The sequence below is a fragment of the Heterodontus francisci genome, chromosome 2 (genome assembly GCF_036365525.1).
Source record: "Heterodontus francisci isolate sHetFra1 chromosome 2, sHetFra1.hap1, whole genome shotgun sequence".
Classification (NCBI taxonomy): domain Eukaryota; kingdom Metazoa; phylum Chordata; class Chondrichthyes; order Heterodontiformes; family Heterodontidae; genus Heterodontus; species Heterodontus francisci.
This window is the reverse complement of record NC_090372.1, coordinates 179,868,663-179,885,362: the sequence shown is the minus strand read 5'-3', so window position 1 is coordinate 179,885,362 and position 16,700 is coordinate 179,868,663. Positions and strand designations below refer to the sequence as shown.

At 40.1% G+C, this 16,700-nt stretch overlaps 1 protein-coding gene across 6 annotated transcripts in view; it reads right to left on the bottom strand.

Annotated features, from left to right (window-relative positions):
* Positions 1-4,666: 4,666 nt before the first annotated feature.
* Positions 4,667-16,700, bottom strand: part of jcada (junctional cadherin 5 associated a) — a 253,287-nt gene continuing 241,253 nt past the window's right edge. For all 6 annotated transcript variants that reach the window (XM_068014296.1, XM_068014287.1, XM_068014305.1 and 3 more), the window contains one exon: positions 4,667-12,681. In XM_068014296.1, the coding sequence (XP_067870397.1) occupies positions 12,647-12,681 (35 nt within the window). In that variant the 3' untranslated portion in view covers positions 4,667-12,646. The remainder of the gene's footprint in view (positions 12,682-16,700) is intronic.

Genomic DNA, 16,700 nt, shown 5'->3' with positions numbered 1-16,700 from the left:
TCAGCCCAAATATGTGTAGGGGATGGTGGGAAGGGGTGAATGTTAAACTTTGTGCAGTCTTGTGGGGTGGGGGGGTGGGGTGGTGGGAAAGGTCAGATTGAAAAGGTAGGTGTTTTGGGGAGGGGGAATGGCAAATAGTTAATGTAATTATCATTGGGTAGGGGGTGCACGTGGAAAAGGGGAGTTAGAAATTTATTTAATAAATTTTGGGAGGTGTATCTTTAAAAATTCAAATTTGACCGGCAGGGCTGTCTGCCCTTTAAAAACGACACCAGCACCTTCACACAGGCAGCTGATGCCATTTTTGGGGATGGACAGCCCGCCCTCTCCACGAGATTGGGGGGGCGGGCTAACCCGGCTACTTAATTGAGCTGCCGTGCATGAGATCGCGGCAGCTCACTGGCATGCGGCTCTTCAAATCAGCCCATTGCATGTGAAATGTAAGACTGTAAGTTTATGATGCAGTGTGTCAGTGAATTCCTGATAAAGCCCCTCAAGCAAGTGCAGGATTGTGGCCCTTAATAATAATTTAAAAAGTGAGTAAAATTATGACAGACAAGAGACAATCAGTGAATTTAACACTTTACAAAAGATTTTGTTGATAAAAGAACCTCAATAGAACTTGCATTGTGACCATTTTTATGTACAAGGACAGCTATATGTACAAAGGAATTGCATGGGCCAGTATAACATACCATTGCTTTAAAAGAAGACATACTGTCACTTGTTTTTACAATGCTGGCAGTACTGGAGGAAGTTAAAAATAGTCACTAACAACTACATGTGGTGTAAGATGAGAACAGGAGATTATTTGCATGATGCAACATGAAAAACATGATGAGATGAAAGCGTGTGTAAATCAAAACATCAAAATGAATGGAATGCCACTTAATGCAGACCATACTATCATCTACTTCACCTAAATCTGGTTTCCCATTTCAGGACTAGTTCTGGAACTAAAGGGTTTGAGACCTGGCAGCATTCCTAGAGCATTTGAGAGGTTAGAGGTTCAGTTTCAGGACTGATCAGCCAGCCTCAATTAGGTTGAGGTTTGGTTTAGTTTTTTGCCAGGTGTCTTGTGCATGGCATTGCCCGCTGTAGTGTACTGATGGAGGAAGAATTTTGTTAGACAAAAGTATTACCAGTTACGGAACCAAGGTGGCTCACCACCCACCTTCTCAAGGGAAATAAGGGATGTGCAACAAATGCTGGCCTTGCCAGCGATGCTCACATCCCATGAAAGAATAAAAAAAAAATGGAAGTTAAGATACAGATCAGCCATGACCTAATTGAATGCAGACATGAGGGGCTGAATGGCCGACTCCTGTTCCTATTGTCCTATGCTTCTATGAAAGAACCTTAGCTGGATGAGGAAGGGAAGAATAAAGACAACTATGATGGGCATATCCAGCTGCTTGTAAAATAAATCAAGCACGTGAAGAGATGAAAAATGTTAAAAAGGGGGCACAAGGAATGTCAATTAAAACAATGGACTCACACGCAATAGATCTTTGAAAATGTTTAAATTAAAAGACACCTGGGATTTTTGGCTCTAGAAAAAAAATCATTACATTATCCGCCAACTTTGTAGCTTTTGACCTCTTATCGCTGTCAACAAACCACACGCTCAACCTTTCTCATGCTCCATATTCCAAATGTTCATAATGTTTCCTTTACCAAGTGTGCCGAACATTCTATGCATGCAAGGGGTGGGAGAAGGAGGTTAACCTATGAATAGTCAAGCACCTTCAATGAACATATGAAACATTTACAGTACAATATTCTTTATTACATAACTACAACTTTTTGGCAAAAAACACAAATAGTTAATTAAGAAATATTTTAAAGTTGTTATTTATTGGTGTTACTTATGTCTATTTTTATAGCACAAAAGCAAAATACTGTTGAAAGATCATAGACATAGAAACATAGGAAATAGGAGCAGGAGGAAGCCATTCGGCCCCTCGAGCCTGCTGTACCATTCAAGTAGATCATGGCTGATCTTCCTCTATGTCATTTTCCTACACTATCCCCATATCCCTTGATATCTTTAATATCTAGAAATCTGTCGATCTCTGTCTTGAATATACTCAATGACTGAGCCTCCACAGTCCTCTGGGGTAGAGAGTTCCGCAGATTCACCACCCTCTGAGTGAAGAAATTCCTCTTCATCTCAGTCCTAAATGGCCTACCTCTTATTCTGAGACTGTGTCCCCTGGTTCTAGACCCCTCTTCCCCTCTGGGGAAGCATCCTTCCTGCAACGTTAACTCTGTTTTTCTCTCCACTGATGCTGCCTGACCTGCTGAGTATTTCCAGCAGTTTCAGATTTGGTTCTATTTTTATAGTATTGTGTCTTGACTCCCTTTGGTGCAATTCAACTGTTTAACTGCAACTTGATAATCCTGATGTAGAATGTTCTTAAAATAGAGGAACTGGTGAGTATATTACCGTCACCAAACAGATTAGACTTCTTTAAGGCCATTGAAAGACATACAAATCCATTGTTCGTCCATAGGTGTTTATCCACTTGAGAGCAAAATGCCTCTTGAAAATATAAATGTTTCTGGCTCTGACTTGCCCAAGCATTATCTATTTAATTTTTAAAGTATTCAGTTGACAAGAAACTGCTGCTACAATATACAGCTGTGAATGTATCTGTTAGTACCGTGGGTTGGCTTTACTGGAATAAATGTCTCACTGATCCTGAATAATGTTCTTTGCAAGCCTGTCTCATGCTTATATCACAAAAGTATGTGTACATGATTTCCATATCCATACTAGTTGGTTTTCAAGCTAAATATACTAACACTATATGATACTTGATGCCTGTGGGAACTTACATCATTGAATAAATGCTGTGTGTGAACCAAACAATATTGGAGCCTTGTTGCTCTATGACATGCCATTGAACTTGCATTTCCCAAGAAAAGGTATGCAAAGATTTACTAAAGGGGTGTATGCTGCTCTAATCCTGCCTACAGTATACCTTTAGATGGGAGAACCAAAATCTCCGTGTAGCTAATTAATGGAATTGTAGTGGGGCACGTATTGTTTTAACACTAATGCTTGGCTTGCAAGGTGTCAGTGGTAGTTCACTCACCTTTGACTCAGAAGCTTGTGGGTTCAAATCTCACTCCAATGACTTGAGCACAAAATCCAGGCTGACACTTCAGCGTCACACTAATGATGAGATTTCAGAGGAGGCATTAAACCAAGGTACTGTCTGCCCTTTTGGGTGGATGTATAATGGCACTATTTGAAGTAAGAGCAGGGGAGTTCCCCTGGTGCCCTGGCAAATATTACTTTCTCAGCTAGCAACATTAAAATGGATAATTTGGTCATTAACTCATTGCTGTTTGTGGGAGCTTGCTGTGCACAAATTGCCTGCAGGTTATACCAATGACTACACTTCAAAAGTACTTCATTGGCAGTGAAGCACTTTGGGATATCCTAAGTTTGTGAAAGCTGCTATATAAATAAAGTTTGTTTTCTTTCTACAGTGATGGAGGCTGATATCACGAGTTCATTACCAGTGTCACATCACTCTTCGGTCAGGCAAAGTACCGCCAGATTGCTGGTTGAATTTTTAATATTAGTGAACAGCCATAGGAACAGTCAGCTCTTTGCAAACATCAAATAGTTTGAAGGCTCCCTGGTGGTCCAACTGTACTACAAGTTTTGTGTTGCTGCAACATGCAAATTGTCACATTGTCATAAAAACTGCAGTGTAACTGAGCTATTGTACTGTCTTATGTATACTGGCAGTGTTGCTGAATGAAAACGTGTTCCACAGTGTGACCAGTGTCTCCCATTGGAAAATCAGATGGAAAGCAAAGCTGTCCAGAGAATGCCGGCTCACTTCTCTGAGGATCTTTATCACCATATTCTTGTGCACTCTGCTGTTTTATTTGAGCATTTTTTTGTGTTCAGGTTTTACTAGTAATATCTGCATCTTAACTACTTGGCTTATATCAGGTACAGGACACCTGGACTTCTGCAATTAAACTGCAAACACTAAACAAGTAATTGAGTTGGTCGTGTATCTGAATTCTTACTTTTAGGCTGCCTATTTGAACACCTAGGATGGCGCTGGTTTGTGAGATCCTCAGTACGAAGCTATGGTCAAGAGCTCAAGTCCCAGGCTTCAGGTGCTACTTCACTTCAGCTCCCAACTGCACTTTCATCTGTCTGGTCCTAAGTTCTTGAATTCAATCCATAAACCTCCCTGCTTCTGTACCTCTCTCCCCTCCTTTAAGTCATTCCTTAAAAACTACCTCTTTGACCAAGTTTCTCTTTATGTGGCTCAGTGTCAAAAGTTGTCTGGTAACGATTCTGTGAAGTGATTTGGGATGGTTTACTATGTTAAAAGTGCTATATAATTGTAAGTCGTTGTTGAGTAAGTTTGATTAAAACATTCCCCCTTACAATGCCAAGATCTCACCACCTCGACAGTGAAGGTCCCTGCAGTCTCCTGTTTTCTCCTCACACACTCAGACATGGAACTTATAATTGTGAACTTATAATTCCAAGCCTGCAATCACCTGACTGAGCTACTGAACTTCTCCCTCACTTGGAGGAGGAAGTGTGCTGGCAAGTGAGAAAAATGGGAAGCAATTCGAGGGCAAAGAAAAATCATACAAATAGAGTAATATTTTAAAACCAGTTTCATGCATATATTTTATTCAGAGATAAGCAGAAATAATATACACCGGTGAACACACAAGACAGTGAATTAGTATTTACATTGACAAATAGAAGTTAATGGCAAGCCTTGAGGGAAAACAAATGAATTCCCTTTTATTTTAATCCACGTCCTCTTGTGCTGTATACAAATACACATACTTATGTTTAAAATAATATAACAGTTTTTGTTTTCAAAAATAATAGAACGGATTTTAGGATACCTGGCAGTTGGGTGTTTTTCTGAGTCGCTGAAATACAAATTCATCCCCGTCCTCTGTCCAGACAAAAGAAAAGGATTGCATTTCAATCACCTCAGACCATGAGTCTATCAACATTAACACTGCCTCCACAAAGGAAGGGACAAAGCATTCATATAGGGGTTCAACATTGTTAAAAAAACCTCCAAAAAAACCAATGTTAGTGGAAAAAAGCCACTCTCACCTTTTTGATCTTTTTTCTTTTTACAACAGCAGAGGATTAGCTATCAGAACTCTTTCCTATCAGACAGAAGTTTCCTGTCTCCTACGTTGTATTTGGCATTAATGTCACAATTTGGCTTTCTGCAGAACTCAGTGATTCATTTGAGTGTTGTCACTAGGATTTTAGTAAAAAGCAGACATGTTTTTATTTTGTCCATTCTAATTATTTTAAAAATGCGAATATATTATTGGAGTTTATCGCTTTGTAATTGTAATGTGTCTGGAAAGCATCCTGAGCTGAACAACATAAGGGTGATTTGGTTACAGGTCTATCAGTGTGGTAGTGGTGGGAGCAATTTGAGATGAACAATCACCAAGTATCACCAAGACACATAATCCACCAAATTCAAATTGCATTGGTTTAAGTGCAATGCTTCCTAAAGTACATGGGCTAAAATACAACTAGTGACAACACTGTCTTTTGATGAATTGGAAACAAACACATTAAATTTACTTCCAAAGCTTTTCTGTGTAAATAATAATTACTTGGATCCAGCTCCAGTTTCACTCCTGGGTTCCAATGGAAGTGACTGCACGTGGGACTCGAGACAACCAATCAAAATAGAAGGTTCTAGACCAACCTTTATTTTGGAAATCTTGCTAAAGCTGCAAATAATTCAACTCTTATTCTCAGTCATTTACTTGCTACCCATATACAGACTATCTACATAGATATGCATTAAATTGTACAATTTATCTCTATATATTAAGTCAGCTGTGAGCCTACTTAACTTGCTGCTAATTTTCATTAACTTTTGAATACTTTGTGTCCCAGACGCTCAGAATGAAAACTGAACCCAAACTGGGTTAGCATTTAAAAGTTTAAACACAATTTCAAATACTACAGCTTAGTTTTTCATGTGATATTTCTTTAAATGTTAGAAAAATAATGAATATGTTTTCTGGAGGAAGCACGTATGCTGCATTAGAGTTAGTAGCATTTTGTAATTGGTATGATATACTCCAACATAGAATAGTGTCATCTTTACCTATTGAAACATAAAAGCCAGCTTCGCATTCTACCATTACCCAACAAACAGTGGGCCAGAAACCTGACTGGCAAACATTCAATCTCAGGTTTTTATATTTTCTCTGTGGCATTTAATCTGAATGTAAGTACTGTCATTTCTGCTTTTCCATGGAAAACAACAGGATTGGGTAAAAGCATCCAGATGTATCGACTAGGCAATTTACTTTGCACACACTGCCTTGGCATCTTTTATGTAATCCAGTCTGTCACTGGGTAAGTAAACTATGTGCGACCATGGGGCATATTAGACTGAAGTTATTAACACGCATGTAGATTAGTCTGTCATATTCTTTTTAATCTCTCTCGGGATGTGGGCATTACTGGCAAAGCCGGCATTTATTGCCCATCCCTCATTGTCCTGAGAAGATGGTGGTGGGCCTTTTTATGACATGTATGCTGCAAAGGATCCTCAACAATTCCTAATCCTTGGAGGCCCAGGAAAATGAAAGAAATCCCACCCACAAAAACCTTAATCTCCACATCTTTTAACAGTCAATAACCTTCGAATATTAGCTTGCTACTACTGGTTCTCTGTGTTAATCAAGTTTCCAAATAGCAAATTCTCTGATAATCTTGCCATTAGTTCCATTCTAATAATACTGTATAGGTTAAAAATAAATATACATAATATTTTATTTACAGCAATAATCTTTTGAGCCCATTTCTTCATTAGTGTACAGTCAGTCAGAAAGGCACCAACAAGCAATTAAAGGGTTACATTCCACTTCTGTTTAAAAATCAATACAGCACATTGGGTTGTTTTTCTACATTAGAGGCGCTATATTATTGCAAGTTGTTGGCATTATGTGAATTTATAACAGTTCGCAGTGACCTCAGATTTAAGCAACTCCAAGAAAGGGAGCAAAAAGTGCTGATGGATTTGATGATTTGAGTAATGTTTACTTCCCTGTCTTCTTGTGGCTAGTTCACCATTTTCCAAAACAAAAACAAAAGGCAGATCGATAGATGCACAATTTCTGCAATAATTTGCATGGAATTGTCCATCTCTAGAAGGTTTTCTATTGAAAATTGTATCTACAAAAAGATTTTTTTTAAACTTCAGGGTGCACTGATTATTATATCTGTAGCAGGCACACAATTAATTTAGGTCAGAATTATTTAAATTAATATCTAATAAAAATACACATTGCAATCTATGAGAGGGAACATCAAATTTTCTTTTACCAATGTAACATTAATATTAATTTGAGGAATGCATCATAATGGTACAGAAGGAGGCCATTTGGCCCATTGAGTCCATGCTGGCTGTCTGCAGAGCAATCCAATCAGTCCCATTCCCCTGCTCTATCCCCATAGCCCTGTAAGTTTATTTCCCTCAAGTGCCCATCCAATTTCCTTTTGAAATCATTCACCATCTTCACTTCCAACCCTCATAGCCAGCAGGTTCCAGATTATTAGCACTCGCTGCATAAAGAAGTTCTTCCTCACATCCCCGCTGGATCTCTTGCTCAAAACCTTAAATCTGTGACCCTAGTCCTGGTACCATTAGCTAATGAGAATAGCTTTTGTCTACCCTACCCAAAACTGTCAGAATTTTGCATACCTCTATCATATGAGCATAGCTCATTCCTTTAGTCATAGACAACCACAGAAACACTTCAAAGTCACAGTGCCATCCCACATAAAAACACTTTAGCTGATGGGAAACAATGATCTCTCTAGTGGTTAAAATATGAACATTTTGACACAACACATTAATTATTCTGAGCTCTGTGTGCATTTGTTTTGAAATAAGGCTTGACATTATATCCTTTCTGGGGTGAGCAAGTAATATATAGGTTTGTAAACAAAACTTCAGGATAGATTTGATCTCTGATACACATGCAGCACCATAAAGATGTGTATTGGTGAAAAAATTGTCTTGAGAGTTATTACTGGGGAGATGGTGGTGTAGTGGTAATATCACTAAACTAGTACCCCTGGGGCTAGAGGTTCAAATCCTATCGTAGCAGCTGATGGGATTTTTAACTCAATTAATAAAAATCTTGAATTGAAAGCTCGTCTCAGTGATGGTGACATGAAGCTATGATTGATTGTCATAAAAACCCATCTAGTTCACTCGTGGCCTTCAAGGAAGGAAATCTGCCATCTTTACCTGATCTGGCCGACATGTGACTCCAGACCCACAGCAATGTGGTTGACTCTTAACTGCCCTCTGAAATGGCCTAGCAAGCCACTCAGTTGTCAAGGGCAATTAGGGATGGGCAATAAATGCTGACCTTGCCAACAACATCCACGTCCCATAAAACAATTTTTAAAAACCCTTTGCTTTTGTACTCCGTGGGCCTATATGTAAAATCTAAAATACAACTGGCCTTTTTCATGCCTCTATCTACCTGCATTCACACTTTCAAAGAATTATGTATTAACACCCTTCACTATCTCCATTACTCGACATTCATCAGTATTTCTTCATACTACCATTTCTTGATTTTCCTCACACTGCTGCACATCAAATTGCATCGCCCCCGCCCACCATTAACCTGGCTATGTCCTCCTTGCTGTTTTTCCACATTTGTTCTTGGACTGTGGGCAACACTAGAACACAGTATTCAATGCCAAGCCCTAGTGATCCTAAGGGCATTGAGTCAAATCATCTGGTTTGGGAGTGGTGTCACATGTAGGCCCAGCGAGGTCGGGGTGCCAGGTTCACTTCTCTGAAGGACATTAGTGAGCTAGTTCAGTTTTACATGAAGAAATAGCAGCTTTTATGGTGCCAGCACACATATTGGGCTCTATTTAAAATCCCTGCAAAGGGTGGGTTATGAATGAGTTAAAATTTCACCCATTAGCTGAGTTATTGAGCTGCATTTTGAAAGCCTGCTGCCGAAATAGGTGATGGGCAAAAAACATGGTGGCCTGCACACATGGGGCGCAAATTGTGGAGCCGCAGCGATTCCAAATGCAGTGGATCATTAGTATGGCCAAGGCAGCTGCCCACCGCCCCCCCCCACAGGATTATGTGGAGGCGACGGGCGAGCCGTCCCCGGACATGGCGTCCGGGGATCTGAAGGCGCAGCATTGCTGGCCGCCAGACTGAAGATCGGTGTGGCAAATAAGGAGGCGATGGGACCTTCATTAATTCAGGTAGGTAAATTTATTTACATATGGAAATCGTGATCCCATCGCGAAGCAGCGGGGGGGGGCGGGGCTCATCCATAGCGATCTTCATGCCCACCCCTGCCATCGTTCCCTGCATCAGGGACCCTTTAAAATCCAGTCCATTGAATTCAATTTCACACTTTGCCATAGTGGAATTTGCACTCATAATATCTGGGTTGCCAGTTGAGTGCAATAACTATTAGGCAACCCACTATTTCACCCCTTATATCTAAGCCCAAATCACATAGATGGAGAAAATGTGTTAGTGAGAGAGAGAGAAAGAGAGAGCGAGAGACACGCACACACAGAAAGAGATAGACAGAGACAGGCACACAGAGAGAAACAGAGAGAGAGGCTGGCCTAGATTTGACAGTGAAAATAACAGCGAAGCTATCAGCGCTCATAGTTATTGAGGGGTGAACTGGACAGCAACTTCCAGCATCCACCTGTGTAGTTAAATGCAGAAATCAGGAAGTTGCTGTTTGAATTGCCCAGCTCCTCCAGAAACTTCACTATACTGGTATCTCAACCATAGATACAGCATTCAAATACATGCAATGGTGTGGAGTTGGGATATTTACATGATAGTTATCCACTAAACATGCCATAAAAAGTTAAAGCTTATCCAATGAAGTGTAAGTGAATTTATAACGCTGTGATGTCTTAATTACTGCCAAACAGCCTCTCTAGTACTGAAAATTAACTTTTACAATTGTGGGTTTTCAATCCATCAGATTTTAATTACTGTTGGAGATTTTTAAAAATTTAAATAATTTGTTGTACTTTTTCTTTGTTTCTTTTATATCTCTCTTAATCTCATCTTTCTTTCTCTCTATTTTGCTTTCTGTACATCATTTGGCTTTGAATTGACATTACAATTCTAATTTACACTTCCTGGTTTAAACTCTCTATCTCAATATGGATTGCACATTCTGATTGGTTAAGGAGAGACACCATAACCTGTCCTATTCACACAGGCCTCAGATCCACAGGTGCTAGCTGTTTTTTTTTATTTCTAATAACAACATTAAGTGCAAATGCCCATAGAAAGTCTGTGGGGAAGTGTTCTTTTGCCGCTGGCCACAAAATCCGGGCCAATGAGACAAAAAGAGACTGAGAAAGGCAGAGACACAGAGACAGAAAAACAAAATGGGCCAACAGTATTCCCTGAGGAACACCATTTCCGAACTAACTCCAATCTGAGCCACACTCATTGTTTCCTATCTATCAGACAGCAATCTGAAATTATCATTAGGATAATCTTATTGATTGTTTTAAAAAATAGAACTGCTGCATTAAATAACAGCTGCTACTTTCACTTAAAAAAACTCAGTCTGAAATTGTCATTTAATATTTGCATTACACTTCACATTAATTCGCCACTCTGATAAAACCTCTAATACATATGGGTATTCAGGATGCACCTTTAGTTTGCAGATCATAAAATCGTCCTTGTTGATATAAAGATTTCTATTTTAAATGAAAACCTTAAGGATTATTTAATTAGGCAAAATATTCTACAGTATTTCTTTAAAAAGCACATAGTTCTATGGTTGTTATTTGCCTTATATTTGAGAAATTTAAAGAAATGGGGACTAGCTGCTTTAATGGGTTAGTCGCAGTCATTTCACCAGATAGACAATGTATGCTCTATCTGCCAGCTGTAAGGGTTTTAAATTGAGTTGGGACTGTTTAAATCCTCTTACTAGAGGATAGTCTGCATTGCCCTATAAGGTAGGAATTAGTCTCGAGTTTCTGCTGCCGGCCACATGTAGTAGTAATTTGACTTGGGTGTTCAGTCATGGAGAATGGATGGGAGCTCTGTCTAGCTGCAACTCCTCACATGTTCTCTCATGGTATCATTTCTGGGGAGTGAGGATCAACAGCTTTGAAACTCCTGCCTCAAACAGGTGGGCACTTGATTTAGATATTTATGATGGCTATCCTGCATGGTTCTTCCCGATATTCAGGTGGGCATAACACTGTTTCTGAAGTGCGGCCATCCCATTGCTAGAGGAATCAACTCTGGTAGTAGCTGATCTTTAAAGGTCTGTATAAACAAATTCAATCTGTGATATTTTACTATTTTGTTTGCCCATTTATGCTCATCATTTTTTTTTTGTTTTGCAGGCACTTAATCTTTCTTGAGTCCTTGTGCTTCCCCCCATGTCCACATCTGTGGTATTTGAAAGAGGAAGACCCACAGAGTGATGCCAGGCAGGTCTGGATATACAGTGGTAATCTGTGCCCACCCACTGGGATGCTGACATCCACATCTGCTGACAGAGGTGGCAGGTCTTGCTTTGGTAGACAATTAGTGCACAAGGAGGCTCCTTTCTCTAAAGGAAGCTGGGATAGCAGGTCCAAAGCTTCCAAAGGTTTTCTGAATTTTAGTCCTTGTATTCTGATACTTCCCTTTAAATTTCACTTATGCACTAGTTTTTTGCTCCCATCACCAGTGTGCTTCCTGCATCTGTCCAGATTTGGGTGTATCTAAAACTCTATTTGGGTGTATCTAAAACTCACCAACAGCGTTTCCAATCTAAATTGTGCCAATATTGGAAAACCTAGGCTTAGGGGTTTCATAATTTGAAAATATCTGTTTTCCACAAAACACCTTCACATAATTACCTGTAATTAAGATGTAAAACTGTGTACTTACAAATACCTCTAATAAAGAGCAAGGAAATTCAGTACAGCACATTATATGAGAGTAATATTGCCATTTTTGTTGTCAAATCCAGCAGGTGGAAGCTCAATGCAGAAGGCTTGATTTTTCTTCATTTTGTGCTCATCAAGTGAGCGATTTAGCTCTAGTGGAAGGAGCACTTCCTAAATTCAGGTGTGCAGTGTTAGCATCAAGCATTTCTAGATCTGGCATAATGCATTTCAATGCCTCCACTCTGCCTCAATCCCAACTTCAGAAGAGCACCCTCTTACTACACCAATGTGACATTTTATCACTTCCTGCATCGGTCATCCTGTCGACTCAGAGCGATATGTCAATTAAGTGCTAAATTAGCAGTGGTTTTGTGCTGTGTGTTCATGCGCACTAGGAACTGGGTTGTAGCTACCAGCTATAGAAGGCTGTAATCTTTATTGAAGAGTGCTGTCTATTCAGACACGAGATGGTTAACAGTGATTTGTGTGCCTAATTTCTTCCTGGCAGTGATACAGCATTTTATTAATGCATTTGTTATTATAAACAATGTGTGCAGAAGGCAGTCCAGAAGTTTGCATTTGATGAAAGGCAGTCTTGTGAACCAGATCACAGTGTAAAACCAACAACATTTTCCTGAAATCTCTTCACTCTTGTCATATCCCTTCTTTTCACACAGTCTCAACTTTGCTGGGATCGTAAGCATCTGGAAAACAGGAATAATCTGGGGTAAAGAAAATTGTCTCAACATCTGTTTCACACATAATTCTTACAGTCACAAGCTTGCTCACACTTCAGCCTGTGTAATCCAATGTGACATTATTCAGTGTTATGGAATGGTCAACTCATTGAACCATATGTTGAGTGATGCGTAAATGCAAAACATCCACAATTTGCAGTTAGTCTTTGGACCTGGTGACCCTCGTTGCCTATTCTGCTGCTTTAAAATCAGTGTGGAACAGGTATGAGCTGCCTCCAGCTAAAGCTTCCAGGTTCTCATATTCTTTGTCACCCACTGCAGCTGAGTTTAATACCATGTACTGAGGTTTCCTCAGATGGATCCCACTTTTGGCCGAACAGACAAAAGTGAGAATGAGGATCATTGCAGCCTAGTGGTAGATAAGGTGGTGTGGTGTGGGGTGGGGTGGGGTGGTGGGGAGCAGTTTGGGCTATAGTTTAATAGTCAAACTGCTGCTCCATTTAGTTGGAATTTATCAGCTTTTGTGATCCGAGGGAAAGGTGCAATTTAAATAAAAGCAGAAGGAAAATAATTTTGTAACTGTTACAAGCCAGTGAGGTACAGGTCTGGGATCTTGGCAAAAGTGTTGTTCGTGTGGGCTTAGTAAGACCATTTTAACAGCTTAAAATTTTAATTGTAGTCAGTATAAAACTTGTGACGTGTAAGCGCACGCATTGGTGAAACATTAGGTGCTACAGTATGGTTTAAGAAGGACCATTTTTATTAATGTTTGCTATTTTCCTTAATTCCCAATGCATTAAACATATTGATCCAACACAAGAAACTTAGTGTAGAAGTTGTGTCCTTCAAACAATGTACAAGTTGCACCTGTGACTGTCATGCCTGGTGCCTAACTCACTTGGTCAGAGGTTAATGCCAAGCAACTCAAAGGCAGAGAGAAAAGTCAAGGCTGCTATGAAAGAAAGACTTGCATTTATATAGCACCTTTCATGACCCCAGAACATCCCAAAGTGCTTTGCAGTCAACTTTTGATGTGTAGTCACTGTTGTAATGCAGGAAATGAGGCAGCCAATTTGTGCACAGCAAGCTGCCACAAACAGTAATATGATAATGTGAATAAGGGGAAGCTGGATAAACACGAGGGAGAAAGGAATAGAAGATTATGCTGATAGGGTTAGATGAAGAGAGGTAAGAGGAGGCTCTTGTGGAGCATAAAAACTAGCATAGACTAGTTGTGACAAATGGCTTACTTCTGTGTGGTATATTCTTTATAGCTCAATGTAATGACCAGATAATCTGTTTAGTTTTTAAGCTATTGGTTAAGGAATGCATATTGTCCAGGGCACTGGGAGGAACTCCACGAATCTTCTTCAAATAGTGCCACAGGATATTTTACATTCATCTAACAGGGCAGGTAGGGTCTCGATTTAACATCTCATCTGAAAGATATCACCTCTGGCAGTGCAGCACTCCACTCCCTCAGTACTGCACTGAAATGCCAGCCTAGATTTTGTGCTCAGATCTCTGGAGTGGGACTTGAAACTACAACCTATAGCCTCAAAAACAAGAGTGCTGCCAAATGAGCCAAGGCTTCAGGGATCCTCAAGTCCCTGCTGTGGGAACTACGGCTTTGATTTGTAACAGAAGGGGGAGAAGGAATAGTATCTGGCAAGTCTTACTGTGATTACAGCGTAAACTGATGACTGAAGACTAGGGCAAAAAACCTTCTGCAGGCACTAATAGCAAGGAGCGGGCCAATTCCTGGTTATGATCCAAGGGAGACTCGAGCAGCATCTGCATCAGGTCTCCTCCTGCCCTGCCCTTGGACAAGTTCCCAACTGGAGAGAGAAGTTTCTATTCTCTCCCCCCCAACACAACCTCTTCCTGAGTGTCGAGCCCAAGGAGGGAGAATGTTCCAGCCTACGTGCATACTTCAGCCACCCACTGCTTTCAGGAAGAATCACTTAAGTAAATAAACTTTGATATTTTTCCCACCAATTAATGACAAGTACAAATTGTAACTAAAATATTGCAAAACAACACGACTTTAAAAATTTGCTTCTTTCTAACCTTTAGGTTAATGTGTTTTAGAAAATGTTAATATTAAACTGCCTACAAATTGTGACAGAAATATTTTGATATCTGAAAAAGAAATAAATCATATGCATAGGTTGTTTATACTTCAGAGCTAGCATTTACACTGTCTCTTCTCCCATTCAGTCAGTTACTCTTGAGCTACAGTTACCATTATATAGGCGGCAAAAAGAGCAATCACATGAATGACTACTGTTACGACCATAGTTGGAGAAATGCACTGTCTTTCTCTAGTTTCACTACTCCACTGGTCACAACATATATTTAAATGTTTTATCTAGTTACCGATACGGCCAATTATATACTTTATATTAGTTTCAGAATCCGTCAACCAGGTTTCTTTAATAAAACAACAAAAGTGTTGATTTATTATAAAACAAGACTTATTCAGTAAAGATGCAAAGCTTATTAACATACAGTTTGAAATATAAAAGTATAAATATCTACCCTTCTAAAATATCCTAATACACCTGCATATACACGCATCGATTCAAGAAAAAAATGAAGAAAAATGAAAGAAACTAGCTCTGTGGAGATAAACTTTAAAAAAAATACTTTGGCCAAGTTATTGTCAATTCTTGAAGAAAAAGGATAAGATATGGAATGTTCCAGATGACTTTCAGTCTGGCGTCTGGGTACATGTAAACGGCTGTCACTGGGATCTTTCTGGAGCAGTTCTGTTCAGGAGACGTCGAGGAGTAGTCTTGCAGGGTCTTCGGCAGAATTACAGCATCAGTGGATTCAGCTATCACATTGGGTTCTCAGAAGAATTTTCAAAACAGGGGGCAAAGGATGAGTTGGGTGGCTTCTCAGCAGGCTATCCACCAACAGAACTACAAACAATATCCAAAAACAAAAGCAAAACTCCTGACAGCCATAAACCCAGACATGTGACTTCTCGAAGTCCAAACAGTTCCAAAGTCCATCAGGCTCCAGCTGTTGACTTAGATTAAGACATGTGATTTCCAGTAAATGTTTGCTTTTAAACAAAGTCCCAAGTGTCCTTCCAGTGACCCTTTAAAAAAAACAAGTCCAGGCATCTTCTCAGGTATTTTCCACAGTCCTGTAAACACAAGTCCTCAAAAAAAATTAATAATGGAAGCACCTTCATGACACCACATAAACTGATCGTTTTGTTGGTGGTGTCAGTTGGGGGAAGAATGCCAAGCAGGACACCACTAGTAGTAGCTGCTCTTCATTTAGTGCTGTCTGATCTTCTAAGTCATCAGAGTCGGCAAAGAAGCTTGGTTTAGTGCCTCATCTGAAAAATGGCAACTCCACCAGTGCAGCACTTTCTTAGTACTGCAATACAGTGACAGTCTACATTACGTACACACATCCTGGAGCGGGGCTTGAAGCCTTCTGATCCAATTTGGCTCAGTAGTGACACGACAGCTACCATTGACTCAAACTGATACTGGTAAGTAAATAGTTTATTTCATGTTTAGGAACTCCTCTTTGCTGACGATGCTGCTTTAACATCTCACACTGAAGAGTGTCTGCAGAGTCTCATCGACAGGTTTGCGGCTGCCTGCAATGAATTTGGCCTAACCATCAGCTTCAAGAAAACGAACATCATGGGGCAGGACGTCAGAAATACTCCATCCATCAATATTGGCGACCACGCTCTGGAAGTGGTTCAAGAGTTCACCTACCTAGGTTCAACTATCACCAGTAATCTGTCTCTCGATGCAGAAATCAACAAGCGCATGGGAAAGGCTTCCACTGCTATGTCCAGACTGGTCAAGAGAGTGTGGGAAAATGGTGCACTGACACGGAACACAAAAGTCCGAGTGTATCAAGCCTGTGTCCTCAGTACCTTGCTCTATGGCAGCGAGGCCTGGACAACGTATGTCAGCCAAGAGCGACGTCTCAATTCATTCCATCTTCGCTGCCTTCGGAGAATACTTGGCATCAGGTGGCAGGACCGT